Source organism: Bidens hawaiensis, unplaced genomic scaffold (genome assembly GCF_021521415.1).
Source record: "Bidens hawaiensis isolate Kalapana, Puna unplaced genomic scaffold, B.hawaiensis_p1.1 tig00026434_1, whole genome shotgun sequence".
Classification (NCBI taxonomy): domain Eukaryota; kingdom Viridiplantae; phylum Streptophyta; class Magnoliopsida; order Asterales; family Asteraceae; genus Bidens; species Bidens hawaiensis.
Window position 1 is genome coordinate 53,318 of NW_027494255.1, and position 20,202 is coordinate 73,519.

Here is a 20,202-nt window from a genome sequence, read left to right on the forward strand (position 1 = left end):
CAATTTTATAAAATTATGCAAGCTACTATTAGTTTTTCTAAAAGCTACAAATTTATTTGCACGCACATTATATTCAATTTCAAACTTGTTTATTAAAAAAAATGTTAAAGGGAAAAAATAATGCTCAGAATCTCGCTCAATACCGCATTACCGCTTGAAAAATGCCCGGAAAAAGCTCGCATAATTTTGATTCAGTTTGCTTTTGGCTCGGTTACGCTCGGTTCGGCTCGGATCGTGTACAACCCTAACCCCAAGGCCAAAGACTCTTTAGAATTTATATTCTTTATCTATAATAGACCAGACTTAATAAATATTTATTCTAGATTTTTTTAACAACGTATTTTCGAGTCTATCAGTGACGGGATTTTAACCGTTTCAATTACTTTCGTATTGCATAAGACACGTGCTTGGTTATCGGATAACCAATCCATACCTAGAACAATGTCAAAACCATCCATGTCATGGGTAAAAGTCCGAAAAACGAAAAACTGAACATGCATAACATATCCTGCTAATAAACTTCCGCTATTTTTCAGCACTTCGAATATCCTGACTAAATTACTATTAACCGTTTCGACTATGAAGGACTTTTCTAGCCTAACTAATTCTTTATTTAATCACTTATATTTTACGCTTCAGGTCTGACTCGAGAACCCCATAAACGAAAACCCGTTCAACCAGTAAAACTGTAAAACCCCTCCCCTCCCCTCCCCTCCCCTCCCCTCCCTCTCACCCGACACAAACACAAACGACAAGACTCGAACCGACGACCTCTCTGAACCAGTATACCGTCCCTCCACCAAATCTAACGATACATGAAAAGTAACTTTCGGCGCCAACCCCCCTTTCAATCTCCCTCGTTGACAAAAACCTAAAAGCCTAAATTCTAAATCAATACTCTCTCTAGCTTCTTCTTCTCTATAACCTAGAGATATAAAGTAGAGAGAGACAGGAAGTAGCAATTAACAATTAACAATGGCTGACAACGATCAATCCATAACTACCGTTGTAATCGGCGGTAGAACCTTCGTCGGAAGATATCTCGTTGCCAGGTTATTGAAGCTAGGTCATTGGATCGTCCGAGTTGCCGATTCAGATGACTCGTTAGAACTTGATTCGTCCGATAACAACTGCGATCGAACGCTTAGTCGTGCTGTATCTACTGGCCGTGCTTCGTATATTCATGTTGATGTTCGCGATAAAAGTTCGATCGTTAACGGTACTGTTTACTTGTTTATGTTTGATAGTTTGCAGCTAATGAGTTTGTATATTATGAAGAGGTGTGAGGAATGTGTATGCTGTAGACTACGTATCGAATTGTAGTCTCTTGATGTAGTTATTAGTTAATTACATGAGATTGTAATCATTAGGTTTAGTTTATTATCTTAACTGGCCGTGCTTCGTACTATCATGTTGATGTGCGTGATAAAAGTTTGATCGTCAATGGCACTGTTTACTTGTTTATGTGTGATAGTTTGCAGCTAATTGTTAGTATGAGTTTGTGTCTTATGAAGAGGTGTGAGGAATGTGTATGTTGTAGATCAAGTATCGAATTGTTGCCTCTTGATGTAGTTATTAGTTGATTACATGAAACTGTGATCATTAGGTTTAGTTTATTATCATAATAACTAACGTTTTAGCATTTCTGAAACTAGTTTGCTTGAATTCGGCTACGGCTTATACTAGAATACGAATATTTCATTTCTGTTAAATGAAATTTGTGAGTTTAATGTAATATGATGCTCACAGAAGGACTGTTGTTGCCTCTTGATGTAGTTATTAGTTAATGACATGAAACTGTAACCTTAGGTTTTGTTTATTATTATATATAACTAACTTTCTAGCATTTTTTAAAACTAATTAGATTGAATTCAGTTACTGTACTTTTTTACTTTTGTTTATTTATTTACTTTCTGTACATGTAGTTTACAGCTAATTGTTAGTATGATATTGTGAATTATGAAGATATGTGAGAAATGTGTATGTTGTTGCCAGTTGATGTAGTTATTAGGTAATCACACATTCACATGAAACTGTAATCATTAGGTTTAGTTTATTATCATAACTGGCCGTGCTTTGTACTTTCATGTTGATGTGTGCGACAAAAGTTTGATTATCAAAGATACTTTTTTGTTATTTATGCATGATGATGTTTTGATTGCATGTAGTTTGCAGCTTATTGTTAGTATGATTTTGTGAATTATAAAGATATATGAGAAATGTGTGTGTTGTATATTAGATAGCAGGAAAGATTATTGAATTAGCTGTCCGCGACAAAAGTTCGTAAATCATTAGGTTTAGTTTATTATCATAACTGGCCATGCTTTGTACTTTCATGTTGATGTGTGTGACAAAAGTTCGATAATCAACGATACTGTTTACTTGTTTATGTATGATGGCGTTTAATGAGATGTAGTTTTCAGCTAATTGTTAATATATTGTTGCTTATTGATGTAGTTATTAGTAAATCACATGAAAGTGTGATAATTAGGTTTACTGTCTGTGCATGTAGCTTGCAGCTAATTGTTAGTATGATATTGTGAATTATGAATATGTGTGAGAAATGTGTGTGTTGTAGATTAGATAGGACTTAGGAGGAAGGAGTATTGAATTGTTGCCTATGATGTAGTTATTAGTTAATCACATGAAACTGTAATCATTAGGTTTAGTTTGTTAACATAACTAACATTTAGGATTTTTGAACTTATTTGCTTTAATAGTTTTTAGTTATTTATGTATTTATTTATTAATTTATTTGTTTACCTTCTGTTCATGTAGTTTGCAACTAATTGTTAGAAGGGGATAGCGGCGCAGCTTGTTGCTTGCTTACCCATTATCCAGATGTAGCTCGGTTTGTGTAAAAAAAATAAAATAAAAAAAATTGTTAGAATGATTTTGCAACTTATGAAGATCTGTGACAAATTTGTATGTTGTTTATTAGATAAGACATAGGAGTCAGGAGTTTTAAATTGTTGTCTGTTGATGTAGCTAATCTTATATGCACCTGCACTTATATAGTTATATGTAAACATTGGGTTTAGCTTGCTGTCATAACTGCACTTACTGGCATAACCATCATGTTTTAGCATTTCTTAAACAAAGTTGCTTGAATTCAGCCACGGCTTATACTTGAATACGGATATTTCATTTCAGTTAAACGAAACATGTGAGTTTAATGTAATAGTGTGGTAACAGAAGGAATATTGTTAGGGAATGCAAGTTTATTTTCTTCTGAAATGATCATAAGCAGACTTTTGTTGCCTTTGTTGCTTTCTCTACATGTAGTTAGCAGCTAATTGCTAGTATGACAATGCAAACTTATGAAGATCTGTGACAAATGTGTGTGCCGTAAGTCACATAGGAGGGAAGGAGTATGAAACTGTTGCCTCTTGATTTAACTAATTATTTACATAACATGCGACTGCACTTACATGTAACCGTTAGGTCTAGCTTACTATCAAAACTAACGTTTTTTAGCATTTTTTAAACTAATTCGCTTGAATTCAGCTATGGCTTATGCTCTAATACAAAATATATCATTTTAGTTAAATGAATTATGTGAGTATTATGGTCATAGAAGGACTATTAATGTTAGCAAAGCTTGAATTGATTATAAGCAGACTTTTAATGTTAGCAAAGAGATAGTATGCAGTATTAGGTGTCTTTTCATTGTGGCATATGATGTAAGATTGGCAGCATATTCTTCTCTGACAGTGAGTCTTCAGTGCGATCAAAACTCTTGAAAAATAATTGTATACTTACACAATCATCCAGTGCGGGGGAATTGCATTAGTTTGTGTGACAGGATAGAAGATTGGTGCAACGAGTGCTCTTAGGAAAACCACTTAGCCCAAAGACACAAAATCAGGTTCATGTATGGATTTCATTTTGGATATAGAACCAAACTAGGTTGCAAGAAACATCATCATGGAATTTAATCTCATATCCACACAATTCATCAAAGTACTTATGGTGACTGAGACGTTAAAGGCACAGAACAGTGATCACAGTTGATTCATACACAAGAAGATAGAAGCATTAGAGAGAATCTGGAAACTCACTTGCCTGTGTTTAGAGGGTGCAAATGTTTGATGTTTATCCCAATTGTGTATAAGTTGGGGCAATGATATTTAAATTGTTGCTTATATTTATTCTGTTTATTTTTTTTGTCTTACTCTACCAAAAAATGAAACTGAAAAAGAGCTTAACCGCACAATATCCAATTATACTAATAAGTACTCTGGCAAATACCAGCAGTGTGCTTTTCATCTGAGCTTTTGTTATATACACTAATTTGTTATTCTATGTAGAACTTAAATCAGGCTGAGATTAATTATATTCAGCAATTTTATTTGCAGCTATTGAAGGCTCATCAGTTGTGTTCTATGTGGATGATGATGATTCTTGCAATAACGATTTTATCTCTGGCTACACATTAATTGTTCAAGGTCAACCTTATCTTACCTAAACTTTAGTCCCTTAAGAGTTATACATTATGTTTTTCTCAAGGCTCTTAATATCTTGTTAATTGTGTTATATTTAGGTGTGAAGAATGTCATCAGTGCTTGTCAAGAATGCAATGTTAAACGGCTAATATACAACAGTACTGCAGACGTAGTTGTGGACGGTTCACATGATATACATAATGCAAAAGAGACACTGTTATATGCGACAAAAGTATGTCTTTAGACCATTCTAACTCATTGTTTTTTTTAATTAAAAAAGTGTTTTTTCATCAATCTGCACCCATTCAGTTTTTGGCCCATACTGAAATGACCAGTCTCAACCCAAACTCTTTTTGCAATAAGATACTTTATTTAAGAGTCGTAAGCCAATAACTAAACTAATGTAATATTGATTAATTTTTTGTTGTACTTGTATTCATGCTCGATGCAGAAGGTGGGAGTTATATTCTGCTCATACTAATCTTTTTCATGATATTTATTCTTCTCTTTTTGCAATGGCACAGTTTAAGAATGTATATTGTGAACTTAAGGCTCAAGCCGAGGCAACTGTTTTGCTTGCTAATGACATTGATGGGCTTCTTACTTGTGCTATTCGCCCTAGCAACATTTTTGGACCTGGAGACAAGCAGCTTTTACCATCTCTCATTGATGTTGCCAAATCCAGCTGGGCCAAGGTGTGGAGACTATGTTGGTATTAACAATTTTATGTACATATTTCTTTCTTTTTATCTCTATTTATCTGTCAAATCTGCAAATTTTGATTTTTTTTTTGAGTAAACATAAAATTAATTTTCTGTTTGAATATAGTTCCGGATATTAGATTTTTTTTTCATTTGTTTTATTTTCTAGATACTTATTAGTTTTAGGCTTACGTTATGCATTCGAGATAATCTTAGATTATGGTAGAATAAGAGTTAGATAATAGATAGACATAAGGATTGGTTTTCTGAGTTTATGTATTTGTTATTTAAAATAGAACAATTTGTTTTTAGTTTTCTTCAAGTTTTCACAGTTTTAAATGTCATAGGGCTGCATTTGTATTTGTTGTAGGTTTTTATCTGTAGTTTACTATTTTGTTTTTAGAAACTGTAAGTGCTTGAAAATGATGGAATCATTTTAGGGCATGTTTGGGATTGAGTTTGAAAAATGCTTATTGGCTTATATGCTTTTTCAAAAAGCCATTTTTAAACGCCAAGATTTGAGGCTTTTGGAAAACTGCTTTTTAACCCTTTCAAAAAGCTAAAATAAGAAAGTTTTTTTGTGATTGCTAAACACATTTAAACTTTTTGACTTTTTGAAAACACCAATAAGCCAATAAGCATTTTTCAAACTCAATCCCAAACATGCTCTTAATAGTTAGATAACTGAATTATGGATATGCAATCAACAAATAATTATATAAAATGGAAGAAACAGACTGAACGAGTGCAGACATGAGACATTACTTTTGAAAGAAGCAAGAAGTTCTCTTTGGCAATTGGTAAAACATTGTTGTGTAAAATTAGTTTACTCATTCTCTTCTTTTGGGACAAGAATAATTTGTAGAAGACTAGAAGTATTAGTGCCATCCACTTTTTTGTTTTCTTTCTTTCTGTGTAAACAAAGTGTCTTCTTGGATATACCTTTATAAGTAATAGATGCTCTCATTCCAGTTTATTATAGGAAGTGACGGAAGCATGTGTGACTACACGTATGTAGAAAATGTTGCTCATGCTCTTATCTGCGCTGAAGCTGCTCTGAGCTCTCATATGGTTATCGTGGCTGGAAAGGTAAAGTGTGTTATTATTATCCTCATGTGTGGTTACTAACTAAAAAGAATTTTGTAATCTACTTTAGGCATTCTTCGTCACTAATCTTGAGCCAATCGGCTCTTGGGAATTCTCTTTGCGCGTGCTTGAGGGCTTAGGTTATTACAGGTAACTGATTCGTCTGTTTTTAATATAAAACTATGCAGTCGATATCGCCGATATATCGGTTATTGGTCTCTTGGTATTTGGTAAAATATTGGTCAGAATATTGGTACCGGTAATATCGGCTATATTGACCGATATGTCACCAATATTCCCGATATCAGTGCTTTTAGTCTTAATTATCAATTTTTAGTGTTCAATGTTAATGTTTTAAGTCTTGATCAGTTTCCTACTTGCTACGGTTGTTTGTGTTTTGCAAGTTGCAAAAGGTTAATTTGTTAATGGTAGGAGAGTATACTGAATTATTAGTGTTAAATTGCTATATATATGAATTTTACATGATAATAAAATTACTGATATCCCACCACGATAACTGATATCTCAGGACCGATATCTGATATTTTCTGCATTAACTGCTTAGATATAAAATTGATTTATTTTTTTTTGTATTTAATGGTTTCTTTCTGATCAATCATCATGTGTGCTGAAAATCAGTGAAACTTAATTTTCTTTAGATCTGATGTTGTGTGATAATCTGCAGGTCAATGGTCAAACTCCCTGATGTGGTTGTCAAGTTGATTGTTTCTTTCATTAAATTGATGCATTTAAAGACAAATCCCAGAAACATTAGTAATTCTTCAGTTCGGAATATTGTTCAAATAATGTCACACACTACAACATATGATTGTTCTGCAGCCCAGCAACACATTGAATATTCACCTGTTGTCTCACTGGATGTAAGTTTTATTATTTTGGAGTGTTTGTTGAGTTTTGCGTCATTCTTGTTATGCTTGCAGTGGTCCTAAATATATTAATTCTAAAACATATAATTGTCAGTGTTTTTATTATCAGTCTATACTCATGCTGAGTTTATATATTTTTTCTGCATTTGTTTTTCGTTTAAAATATTTGGCGGTTTTTGTGCATAATGCGAAATTATTATTTAAAAAGGAAAGGAAATCAGTTAAAATCTCATTATGTTTTGAGATATTTTTCTAATTTTCTCACATTGCATATAATCGTTAACGTACAGGAAGGTATACAAGCAACCATTGAATCATTCTCTCATTTAGCAAAGGACCCGTCTTCTTTAATTCTTGATGAACAATCAAAAATAGAGCAGCTGCTAGGTGGCGGGGAAGGTAAATTACACTTTTGCCTCTTACATCTGGCAAATTTCACTTTTAACCACTGCAGTTAAATAGTTAATAACTATGCTAACTATCTGCTATCTGTATCACATATGTTTGATAAGAGATTTTGCTTGTTATCTGGTGTATGCAGTCGCAGAGATTTTACTGTGGAGAGACGAGAGGAAATCATTTTCTTGCTTTTGTGGAGCGGTTTCTCTCTTCTACTGGTTTTGTCTTTGTGAAAGAACGGTTGTCTCTTCTACAACTCAACTGCTGCTGCTCATTTTAGTTTCCCTGTATGGATATTCTCTATTATCAACTGAAGTGTAAGTATTATTACTATATAACAAATAACAAGTTTGGTGCCGCAAGTGTCCTATTGGGTCACTTGGCAGCACCAAACTGGTCCGTAAATTTTGTTTTTGTTTTTTAGTTCAGTCACCATAACGAATTTAACGGAAACCGACAGATTGTCAAGTTTTTTAGTTCTGGTATCATAATAAACATGACGGAAACCGACCAAATACCCGTAGATTCACCGCATCATTGCCCGGGATTGACAACAGTCGGGTTTTACCGACGATCGAGTTTTACCGACAGATACCACCACATTGGTCCACCTCAAATTTTATAATTTTTTTTGTTTTATATTTGGTTTTAATTTCGGTACAATAACGCACGTCACCAAAACCGACCGGATTCGCGTTGCGCCGGTTAAAAAACTAGTTAATATATAAAAAACTCTACCCTGTCAGAAAATGAATCTGAAACTTACTAGCTATTGATTACGTTTGCTTTCTACAGGTTTAGCTTTTCAAAATTTGAGGTCTCTGAGACGGTTATGAAGAGTTCAGTGAAGAATATAGTTAACATGTGGAATAGAGTAAGCGGCGTCATTAGATCATTGGCACGTGGAAGTGACTGGAGTTTGTTCTTCAAGGTATATTTTACTATTTTAGTTGTGCTTACGGCCTATCCATTACACAACTTTAGCATCATGATATGTTTTTTTTCATTACTTGTCGCAGTTGGTAGTTTGTCTCTATCTTTTCAAGTTGCTTATTGTCAACTATTTCCCCGTTTCGTTTGGACTAGGTATCACGTGTTTTTAGTAGTGTGTTTTAGCTGCTTAATTATACTTTTATTTGTTGGTTATTGATTAAGGTTATTGTGCAGCACTGGCATTTTCGTTTATCTTGTTCTTCGTTTATGAGCAATATGAGGAGGAAATTGACGGAATAGTAGGCTTATTATACGAACTCGCAAGGTGGTCTGTGGTATCTGTCACTACTGAGTACCTTAACTAGACGTTTAAGATGTGAGATAAAATGTAGATATCTGGTCACACGTTTCATGGCAGCTGTTCATACGAAGATCCTCATGAAGTTTAAAGAAAAAATTCGGTATGGATATTCTGCCTATGGCAAAGGATTTTGTGGTGGTTAATCAGTGGTAAATTGGGAAGATTATTAGATATTTTTAGCTAATTTTTGAACATTTTTTTAAAAGAAAAATGAGATTAATTTCAAATAGGAAATAGTTTATTGCTTGTTACAAAACCTTTTATTTGAACAATCAGAGTTAGTTTGAAGTAGAAATAATGAATCAAGTAGATCACTTGTATGCAATGCTGGCAAGATGTGATGGGAGATAGAAAACAGTTTCAGGTTTACACAATCACTAGTCGAGCTTGGGGCTCGTTTAACTTACAAGATATGTTTAATATGTTATATTAATAAAACTATATACATAGTAAGTCAGTTTAGGCTCATGGGTCTACTTGAACAGTGGAACTCAATAAGTGAATCTTGGTCTTGTTTATTAAACAAGTTTAGTTTTAGGCTTAGGCTTGAGCTTGAGCTTGAGCGGCTTGGTTTGTTTATACAAGCACTTTTTTTTATGGCGATTCATATGTCGATCTACCTCCTACTTTCAAATTACACAGAGAATGATCTACCATGTGTCAAGATTGAACCTTGTCTTCTCAGAAGACATGACTTTTTGCCACTCAACTAATGCTTGAATGGCTAAAACAAGTGCATTGTGAAGTTGATGACATGGCTAATTGTTATGGTTTAGTTTTGTGATTTATATATTGGTTTTTTGGATCCAAACCTCGTTAACATAAAAAATTTAAACAATTATCAACAACAACCAGAAAAGGAAACAAATACTATTAAGAAATATAATAACAAAAGACACAAAAAGCATATGAGACATGTGACGTCTGGTTATTGATCCTATAAACCCATTGTCTCACACAATAAAGATGTCGCCACCGACGTGTTTAAATGAAACATTTATCCAATAGTTTTGGAGACAAAGAGAGAAATTTTGAGAATTTTACCTAAAACAAATTATATAACTTGATATAAATTTTATTCAAACTTTATGCTATTTTTTCTTTTCTGTATATAAAATTAGTTTTATGCTAAATACCAAAACAAATAAATAAGTCTTATTTCTATCAACAATTATTTTAATCATTCTTTGTTTTTTTATATTTGTAAACTTCTCTTTCCTGTATAAAAAAATATCAATAAAAGTCAAATTATGAATTAAAAATTTTAAACAAAATCATCAATCATCACCATTCAATTACGCCCTAATTTCTTCACTGATTACTCCAATTGCTACACATTACTCTTCACTCCACAATTCAATTCAATTCAATTCAATTCAATTCAATTCAATTCAATTCACAAATTCGTCCGTACAACAACGATAATAATAATAATAATATGAGTTTTCAAGATATTGAAGCTGGGCGTCCGATCAATTCACGACGCGGAGGTTACAACGGCGTGAAGCAACAGGATCCGACACAAGCCATTGCTTCTGGAATATTCCAGATTAATACTACGTTTCAGAGGCTAGTGAATGCCGTTGGTACGCCTAAGGATACACCTGAGCTTCGAGATAAACTGTATGTCTCATTAAACATCATTCAATTGCTTTTTATTCTTGTTTTAGGGTTTAGTAGTTAGCTTCTAGTTTATAATTGAATTTTAATATGTAAACGTAACTTTAAACGGACACAAACACGAACAAAGTTCATTTAACTTTACACGGACACGAATAGTTCTGTGTTCGTTTATTTAACTTTAAACGAACACCAACGCAAACAGTTACTCCGAACAAATATTTGTGCGCACGTTCGTTTATTGAACTTTAAACGGACACGAACAGTTTATTGAACTAATATCTATTTGTCTGTTTTATAGTTGTTTTAGGGTTGAGTAGTTAGTCTGTGCTTGTTTTGGTGTGTAGTTAGGTTCAGAGTGGTAGAATTTATAATTGAATTTAAATATGCAAATGAACCGAACTAACACGAACAAAGTTCATTTTACTTTACTCGGACACGAATAGTTCGTGTTCGTGTTTGTTCATTTAACTTTAAACGAACACCAACGCGAACAATTACTATGAACAAATATTTGTGCTCACGTTCGTTCGTTCGTTCAGTTTATAATTGAATTTTAATATGTAAACGTACCGAACGAACACAAACAAAGTTCATTTTACTTTACACGGACATGAATAGTTAGTCGAACAAATATCTGTGTTCGTGTTCGTTCATTTAAATTTAAACGAACACCGACGTGAACAGTTTCTCTGAACAAATATTTGTGCTCACGTTTGTAAGTTTAAGAAATGAACATGTTCGTGTTTGTTCATTGAACTTTAAATGAACACAAACAGTTAATTGAACTAATATTTATTGGTTTGTTTTATAGTTGTTTTAGGGTTGAGTAGTTAGTATGTGCTTGTTTTGAACCGAACGAACACGAACAAAGTTCACTTAACTTTAAACAGGCACAAATAGTTAGGCGAACAAATATTTGTGTCCGTGTTCGTTCGTTTTGAAAATGAACATGTTCCGTGTTCGTTCATTTAACTTTAAATGCACACCTACGCGGACATTTACTCTGAACAAATATTTGTGCTCACGTTTGTTCATTTAAGAAATGAGCATGTTCCTGTTTGTTCATTGAACTTTAAACGGACACGAACAGTTAATTGGACTAATATTTATTGGCTTGTTTTATTGTTGGTTTAGGGGTGAGTAGTTGGTATGTGCTTGTTTTGGTGTGTAGTTAGGTTCAAAGCGGTAGAGTTTATTATTGAATTTAATGCAAATGAACCGAACGAGCACGAGCAAAGTTCATTTTACTTTACACGGACACGAATAGTTAGCTGAACAAATATTTGTGTTCGTGTTCGTTCGTTTTGAAATGAACATGTTTGTGTTCGTTCATTAAACTTTAAACGAAAACGAACAGTTAATTGAACTAATATTTGTTCGTTTGTATAAAAGATGAACATGTTCGTGTTCATTCGTTAAAAAACTAAACGAACAGTTCACAAACATAATTGAATGAATATATATGAACAAATGTAAACAAACACCAACAAACATAAATGAACAAATATAAAACATTAAATACATGATTCATCCAAAAATCCAGAAAACACATCGAATTAACATAACAAACGTAAACGAACATAAACGGACAGAAATGAATGAACGTAAACGAACATAAACACGCAGAAATGAACGGACACAAACGAACGTAAATGGACATAAACGCACATATAAACGAGCATAAAAGAATGTTCATAAACATAAATGAATTAACAAAGCATGTATTCGTGTTCATTCATTTAATTAAACGAACAAACATCTTTGTTCATGTTCGTTCGTATATTAAATAAACGAACGTCCCGCCGAGCGGTTCACAAACAGTGCACTGAACGTTTGGTTGGTTTACAGTCCTAATTTAATTGAGCTATTTGATCACATTGAACAACGAAACTCTAGATCATACTAGGAGCTGTTAGTAATTTTACTGTAGATGCATTTCTTTACTTAAAATTGTTTATTTTTATATTTATATTACTCCGTTGAGCGCAGACAATGATGATTTTCTTTTACTCAATGATAGGCACAAAACTTACATATTGGGAAATTGGTGAAGGATACATCTGAGAAACTCAAGAAAGCTAGTGAAATAGATCATCGCGCTGAAGTTAGTGTAAGGGCTCAATTAAAAAAACAAGTTTGCGTTTTTTTAAAACTTTTTTAAGGTCAATAAGTATTAAGTTGGCATTATGTTCAATCATTTTGTTACAGGCCAGTAAAAAGATTACAGATGCCAAACTTGCAAAAGATTTTCAAGCGGTTTTACAAGAATTCCAGAAAGCACAACGGCTTTCAGCCGAAAGGGAGACCGCTTACTCACCTGCTGTTCCTCAAGCTATTCATTCATCCCGGTAAATAGTCATGAAACCAGTAGTTGCTGTCTTTAAAAATTCGTTTCAGTTTGAATACGTGCCATTTACCGTTTTGTTCATGTCGTTCTGTTTGATTTTCAGTAATGAAGATAGTGAAGTGGACGCCAGCTCAGGCAGAAGCCCAGAACAGTATGCCCTTCTTGTTGAATCTAGAAGGCAAGTTTTCTGCTATGCATGTTTTATATACAGGGGCACTAATGCAATTCTGTCAATATGTTATCGTATAATTAGGAGTAGGAGTGCAAACTAGCCAAGCCAAGCTCGAGCTCGACTAGTCTTGGGCTTTGCTCGTTTTGACTTGAAGGAGCTCAAGCTCGGCTTGATTCAAACTCTTTTTCTTAAGCTTGAGCTTGGCTCGTGTGTTGTTTTTTTAAGCTTGGGCTTTGGCTCTTTTATTATTTATTATGTGAGTATTATTTTCAAGCTCGGGCTCGGCTCGATTATTATTTTTTACTTAATTTATATGCATGTTTAAGTATTTTTATATATTTTGAAATAAACCTTAGACGAGCCTAACCTTGGCTTGAGCTCGGTTGTGTGATGTGAAATTAATACATAGATGTGCAGAAGAGGTAAAATTTAAAAATACAGAAGGCTCGTTAAGGATCGCGGGCCTAAACGATCTTTCGATACAAAGCTCGAGCTTGATAACTTAACAAGCATTATTTGGGGCTTAGGCTTGGTATGGCTGGGTTTGTTTCGAGCTACTTATCGATCTGATCTCGAGCAGCTTGCGAGCGGCTTGGCTCGTTTGCATCTCTGCTTAGGAGTAAAATGTCCATTTTGTCCTGCAGACAGGAAGTGTTGCTTTTGGACAATGAGATTGCGTTTAATGAGGCTATTATCGAGGAAAGAGATCAGGGAATACAAGAAATTCAAAACCAAATTGGTGAGGTGAATGAAATATTTAAAGATCTTGCGGTTTTGGTTCATGAGCAAGGAACAATGATTGGTAAGTATAACCGTCACTTATTTTACTTCCTTTTTTGCGTCTTTTTATATTCATGTTGTGAATTTGTTGCAGACGATATTGGCTCAAATATTGAAAACTCTCATGCTGCAACCGCACAGGGAAAATCCCATCTTGCGAAAGCATCAAAAGCTCAAAGATCAAATTCTTCAATGGTAATTTGTGTTCATAATTTTTGAAATAGTGTGAATTACACATAATTAAATTATGCTTTATATAATGTTCATTCTATCACGCATGCTCCATGCAGACTTGTTTGCTTTTGGTGATCATCGGGATTGTGCTTCTCATTGTGGTCATAATACTTGTGGTTTGACCTTCCACATTCATTCGCCGGGTGTTATCTATGGTTTGTTGTTACGCGTATAGGTAAATCCGATCTTTTTTTTTTTAAATATTTGTCAAGATTTGAATTCTTTGTATTGTTCAAATTGTGTTTTTTTTTATATCTTATATTGTGCGATTTCATGCTTTTGCTGCAGGGGTTCTTTTTGTTAAATTGATTTTTTTTATATATTGTTTTGTGGGCTGTTTCACTGTTTGTTTTATTGCTTTTGGTTCATATATGTGAGAATTAAGAGGTGGATAATAAGATTGTGTATTTTGTGTTTGTATGAGATGAGTGTTGTAAAGTTTGCTTTTAACTTTGTCTTTGCAATTATAATCCAAAATATTAATATTTATGAAATGTGACATTTATAAATCACTTGTTTGCAATGGGTGTATTTATACTCATATACATGGTTGGAAAATTTGAGGTCTTCTTTAGTTAGAAGGCGTGACTTGAAACCGTTGGTCACATAATTCGCTAGCGAACGATTATGTATTTTGGCTCAAACCGAACTTTGGCTCAAGTTGTATTGGTTTTAAAACCAGTTCATATGGGGTTCAACGAAAGTAAAAATCGGGTTGGGCCCAAATCAGTTTCTAATGTGAATCAACTCCTGACCAGACCGGATTGGAGCCGTTTCAAACCGGATTCAACTTATTGCAAAACTGTTTTTTTAAACCGTTTCCTTCAAACATGGTCAAACTTATATATACTCGACTAGATTTCAAACTCGCGGATCAAATTGGATTTGAAACGTGACTCTGGATGAGCTTAAGAACCGGTTTTAAATCAGCAACCGGATTTTTCACCTATATTACCTGGTACCGCATAAAAAGCACACTTTAAACGAAATTAATATGAAAACTTTAGTTTACAAATCAAAATTAACTCTACTTCTTTCACTTGCTATTTCTTGTTCTGTTTCTATTATTTTAGCACGACTAATTCATGCACTATCCAATTCTACTTCTAAATCTACATTTTTTTCTACTATGGGATTTAAATCCTCACGCTTAAGGAAGAACACATTTTATAAACAGACCAAAGACTCTTCGGTACTTCTTTCACTTACTTGTATAGAGAGAACTCTAATATAATTAGATGTTTTAACGTTGAATAAGTTTCCTTCATTAATCCCTAATTAACTACACAATAAACTCAGTTGAAAAAAAGTCACACAATAAATGTTTGTGTTTTTCACTTGGTTATAATCATTCAACCATGTTTAGTTATGTTCATTCATTTACACTCGTGAATCATTTGTTTATATTGTAAATGAGCAAACACGAACACATTCATTTTCTTCACACATGAACACAAACAAGAAACTCATTTTTTTAGTTCGTTTCGTTTGTTTGTTTAGTTAAAGTTAAACAAATGAACATGAACATATTTCATTCGTAGTTGTTTGGTTCTTTACAATCTTAACTACAAACCTTTCACCAATTAACACTTCATTGGCTGGCAATCGAAATTGTGATATAAGACCACCCATTGGCGAAGTTTAATTGAGTCCCGGGGAGACCCCGGCCTCCCTGTTTTTGTGCGCAGTAGTGTAAATTTACCAGTTTTCGACCGAAAATTTTTATACGTAATGTAAATTTAGCCTTTTTCGGGCAAAAATTTGAACCCGACCCCCCTCGTTTGTGAAATTTTGTATACATTTTGAGCTCCCCCCCCTCCCCCGGTGCCTCAGTACAAGCTTCGTCATTGAGACCACCCCCTATGGGCGCCATTGATGGCTTTAATGGACGCCCTTGGGCGCGGAACACCACCAAGGGGCGCCCTTGGTGGTGGGGCGCGGAGCCAAGGGGCGTCCAAACGATCGGCGCCTTTGTGTGTGAATGTGGGCCACTTCTCCAACAACTCTCTCCATCTCTCTCTCTCACATACATACATACATACATACATACATACATATATATATATATATATAGATGCCCTTGGGGCATTAAACCATAGCGATGTACTATTGGTTGGGGCTTTGATGCCCTCCGGTGCTTACGTGACACTGTGGATGGGCTTCAATGCCCCCTACTATAGAGGATGGTCTAAGAAGAATTGGCACAGTCACACGATTCAACCAATGAGAGGAATACTCATGGTTGGGCAAGTGGAGATTTTCAAAAGTTTTAAGCATGAGATATAAAAGTAACACTTTAACCAAAGTTTGATCGTCTGTTATCAGAACGACCATCCGAATATCAGTCAGCCTGTTCTTACCAATAATTTTTGAAATTTGACCTCTTGTGGTTAGAATGACCGTTCGGATATTTTTCAAACAAACACTCTAATCAATAGTTTGCAAAGTTTGAGAGTTTTTATCAAAACGGCCCTATGAATATTTTGTGGCCGTTTGATGGTGTACCTTGTGAAATCAAGTGGGGACATGCAAATATAACATAACCCTTTTTAAATAGGAATATTGGATTTTAATAATCCTTATTGAATGGTATTGACCGATAATAATCCATATTCATTTTATCGCCACTGACGGTCTCAAATTCAAAAACGTTGGCCCTCAATGGTCCCCGTTAAATATGACTTAACGGCGTTATAGTTATTTCTGAATTTTAAACCAATGTTTTAGGGCTTTTGATCGTTAGGAGGATGCGAGTCGATTGGTGTAAAACTTAGTTCGAAACAGTGCTTCAAAATGACGAATTAATGCTTCAATTCGGGTGTTTGAACTTACAATTAACCAAAATTAAGTCGTTTAGATCATTATTTGGAGCTAAGTTTTATATCATTCGACTCGTATCTTCCTTCCGATTAATAGCCCTAAAAAGTTAGTTTGAAATTCAGAAAAAAAAATATAACGCCGTTAAGTCATTTTTAACGGGGGACCATTGGGGGCCAACTTTTTTGAATTTGAAATCACCAGTGGCGATAAAATAAATAGGGATTATTATCGGCCAATACCATTCGATAGGGATTATTAAAATCCAATATTCCTTTTAAATATGATATATTTGACTTTACAAACTTATAGCGATTAGTTCATTAGCTATAAATATTTCATAAATATTGATAAAATATTTTATAAATATGATTAAATGACTATTTTTTTAGTAGAAACTTGCAGCAGTGATACTTAAATTTATTTCCAGAATATAAAAATCTTAAAAGCTGATTTTCATGATTATAAAACATTAAAACATTTTACTCTTTTAGAGAAATAAGAAAAATGATTTTAGGAAAAAGATCAATTGAGTTCTTATTCACCTAACAAAATCCACTAATAGAGTTAATTATATATAATATTGTATCATTACTGAAATCAACTAAACTGAAGACCAAATTTAATTTTGTTATCATGTAAAATATTACAAAATTAGTGACTATAAACTATAAAGTCAATGGCAATATACATATATCTACATGTTGTTGTGAAACCACCGACGACCTTGCAAGTTGTATGTCACTTTTGTCAAAAGTTTTGGCCACATGAACACTCCACATATTTCAAATGTCTGAGATTTGTCTCCTGTATATTTTACCTTTTGTGTAGTATAAATACTGCTTCGATGGAAATGAAATATCACCTCTATACACTTCTCATATATTTACTTATTTCTATCATATCCAATATTCTTACAATTACGGTAATATTATAACACGTTATCAGCACGAGCCGCTTATATCCTAATCAAGAAAGGTAATAGACACAAATGTATCTACATAAGCATCATAAACATTTCTTTAATTATGTACATTGAAAATATATCTATGCATATACATATACTAAGTAATAACAATAATGTGTATAAACATTGTTATTAAAATTTGATAACCATTCTAATTTTTATATGCACACTAATATATCATTTAAAAGTTAGATTTATTTACACTAACAATTTTATTCTTATTATTATGCATAATAATTATATATTTTATAAAATAAACTGTATTTATTATCTTATTTATTATCTTACTCTAAAATAATTAATATTATATATATATACACACACACATACAAACGGTAATGTTACCATTATAAAACGGTAATATAGCCGTTGTAAAACGGTTATAAATTTTCACTATAAATAACCAATTATTAACCCCATTTCATTTACAACAAACATTCTTCTTATTAAATTTATCCAAGATAAAGTTTTCAAAATGATTCACCCGGTTTTGCTGTTGGTCACTATAATGCTTATACTACTTCTCATTCTAATTTTTAATCTCCCATCTGAAGATTTCGGCATTTTCTTTTTCTTTTATATGTTTTTAGCTCTACCAATGTATTGTATCTCATTGTTGATTGATATATATGGATTCTAATATTTATCTTATTATTTGCTCTATTATGTTTAGCAACAAAATGTCAAATATAGCAAAACTCGAATTTCCTGCACTCAACATTTCTGGAGAAAATTATATGTCTTGGACAGCAAATGTCAAAAGACATTTAATATCTACGGATGTGTTATAAACAATCCAAGAATACAATGATTGCTCTGACCAGGATAAAGCAAGAGCTGATGTTTTCATCCATAAACATATTGATGAATTACTACAGCATGAGTATTTTAATTATGATAACCCATATATGATATGGAAAGATTTGAAAAGCAGATTCGGTCATCTAAGGGAAGTTTTACTTCCTACTTCTAGAGATGAATGGAACAGTCTTAGGTTCCAAGATTTTAAGAGGGTAAATGATTACACCTCTGCTTTATACCGAATTTGCTCAAAGCTAGAATTTTGTGGGTATCCCGTAACAGAGGAAGAAAAGTTAGAGAAAACTTTCTCCACGTTTCATGCATCAAACATAAACTTGCAAACACATTATCGTTTGCAGAATTTTAGGAGATACTCTGATCTAAATGCATTGCTCCTTGTAGCAGAGAAAAATAATGAATTATTGATGAAAAATCATCAATCTCGTCTCACGGGTTCATTAGCAATACCAGAAGCATATGTTGCTCACAAAAGTTCTCATAAAAATTCTGGTCATAAATGGGAACAAAGTCGAGGACGAGGCCGTGGACGTGGCCGTGGTCATTTTGACAAAAGACATTTTAATGATCGTAAGCTTTCATTCAAATGGAACAATAATTCTTACGGTCGTGGTCGTGGCCGTGGCCGTGGCCGTGGCCGTGGTCGTAACCAGAGAGACAATAATTATCATGTCCCACACAATACCAACTCCAACCACCAAAATAAATGGAATGAAGCTGGTAGGTCCGAAAACAATGGCACTTCATGTTTTAGATGTGGAAGTACAAACCACTGGGCAAAGGCTTGTCGCACAGCTCCACATCTGTGTGAACTGTACCAAGCCTCTCTAAAAGGAAAAGAGAAAGAAGTGAACCATGTTGATAACTTTAATAATATCAATGCTAAGCTGAGCGTTGAAAACTTTGAGGTGGAACTTTGAAACAAAGTCGCTTGACTACTGTAATTAGATGCAATTATTAAGTGTGTTCTCATTATCTTTAATTATGTAGTTCCTCTTTCATGTACTACTTGTGTTTCAATTAAATAAAGTTCTTATTAAAATATCATATGTCTTCGTTATACACTTATTATTTTTTCTTAATATTTTTCAAGATTTAAAATGAAAATCACCGGAGCACAAGATCAAACATATGAAGAAGATATATGTATAGCGGATAGTGGAGCCACACATACTATACTTAGATCTAAAAAATATTTTTATAAACTGAAACCAACAAAAGGGATCATCAATACAATATCAGGTCCTACAAACTTGATAGAAGGAGTGGGAAAAGCTAATTTAGCATTACCAAATGGTACAAAGCTTAAAATAGAAAATGCTTTATTTTCCCCAAAATCAACAAGAAATTTGTTGAGTTTCAGAAACATATATCATAATGGATATGATACTCAGTCAAGGACTGTTAGTAATGAAAATTATTTGCATATCATAAGCAAAGATCAAATATTGGAAAAATTGTCAATGCTCCATTCTGGTTTGCATTATACATATATAAATGTGCCTCAAGCACATATGGCAGTCAAAAGAAAATTGTTGCGATTCTGGTATCATAAACTTATGGCATGACAGATTAGGCCATCCAGGATCCACAATGATGAAAAGGATCATTGAAAATACACATGGGCATCC

General features: G+C 33.5%; 2 protein-coding genes across 2 annotated transcripts; both read left to right on the plus strand.

Moving 5' to 3' along the window:
• The first annotated feature begins 793 nt into the window (after nucleotides 1-793).
• Nucleotides 794-9,120, plus strand: LOC143573470 (3beta-hydroxysteroid-dehydrogenase/decarboxylase-like). The gene is made up of 12 exons (XM_077058340.1): nucleotides 794-1,219; nucleotides 4,359-4,448; nucleotides 4,544-4,677; nucleotides 4,970-5,140; nucleotides 6,119-6,235; nucleotides 6,303-6,382; nucleotides 6,918-7,113; nucleotides 7,410-7,518; nucleotides 7,661-7,835; nucleotides 8,314-8,449; nucleotides 8,538-8,604; nucleotides 8,686-9,120. Exons 1-12 carry the CDS (start codon nucleotides 976-978, stop codon nucleotides 8,814-8,816), a joined length of 1,650 nt encoding a protein of 549 aa, XP_076914455.1. The 5' UTR covers nucleotides 794-975; the 3' UTR covers nucleotides 8,817-9,120.
• Nucleotides 9,121-10,206: 1,086 nt separating this feature from the next.
• LOC143573466 (syntaxin-22-like) lies at nucleotides 10,207-14,316 on the plus strand. The gene is made up of 8 exons (XM_077058336.1): nucleotides 10,207-10,439; nucleotides 12,456-12,545; nucleotides 12,644-12,783; nucleotides 12,886-12,964; nucleotides 13,603-13,756; nucleotides 13,829-13,929; nucleotides 14,025-14,143; nucleotides 14,257-14,316. The coding sequence occupies exons 1-7, from the start codon at nucleotides 10,251-10,253 to the stop codon at nucleotides 14,088-14,090; spliced, it is 819 nt and encodes a 272-aa protein (XP_076914451.1). The 5' UTR covers nucleotides 10,207-10,250; the 3' UTR covers nucleotides 14,091-14,143; nucleotides 14,257-14,316.
• The last annotated feature ends 5,886 nt before the right edge of the window (nucleotides 14,317-20,202 follow it).

Bases quoted from the DNA above. Each gene is read 5' to 3' on its own strand.
- LOC143573470 (XM_077058340.1), top strand. From the start codon at position 976: ATGGCTGACAACGATCAATCCATAACTACCGTTGTAATCGGCGGTAGA. The intron at 7,836-8,313 runs GTAAGTATTATT...TGCTTTCTACAG, and splicing joins TCTCTATTATCAACTGAAGT to GTTTAGCTTTTCAAAATTTG. The intron at 8,450-8,537 runs GTATATTTTACT...TACTTGTCGCAG, and splicing joins ACTGGAGTTTGTTCTTCAAG to TTGGTAGTTTGTCTCTATCT.
- LOC143573466 (XM_077058336.1), top strand. From the start codon at position 10,251: ATGAGTTTTCAAGATATTGAAGCTGGGCGTCCGATCAATTCACGACGC. The intron at 12,784-12,885 runs GTAAATAGTCAT...TTTGATTTTCAG, and splicing joins CAAGCTATTCATTCATCCCG to TAATGAAGATAGTGAAGTGG. The intron at 13,757-13,828 runs GTAAGTATAACC...AATTTGTTGCAG, and splicing joins TGAGCAAGGAACAATGATTG to ACGATATTGGCTCAAATATT.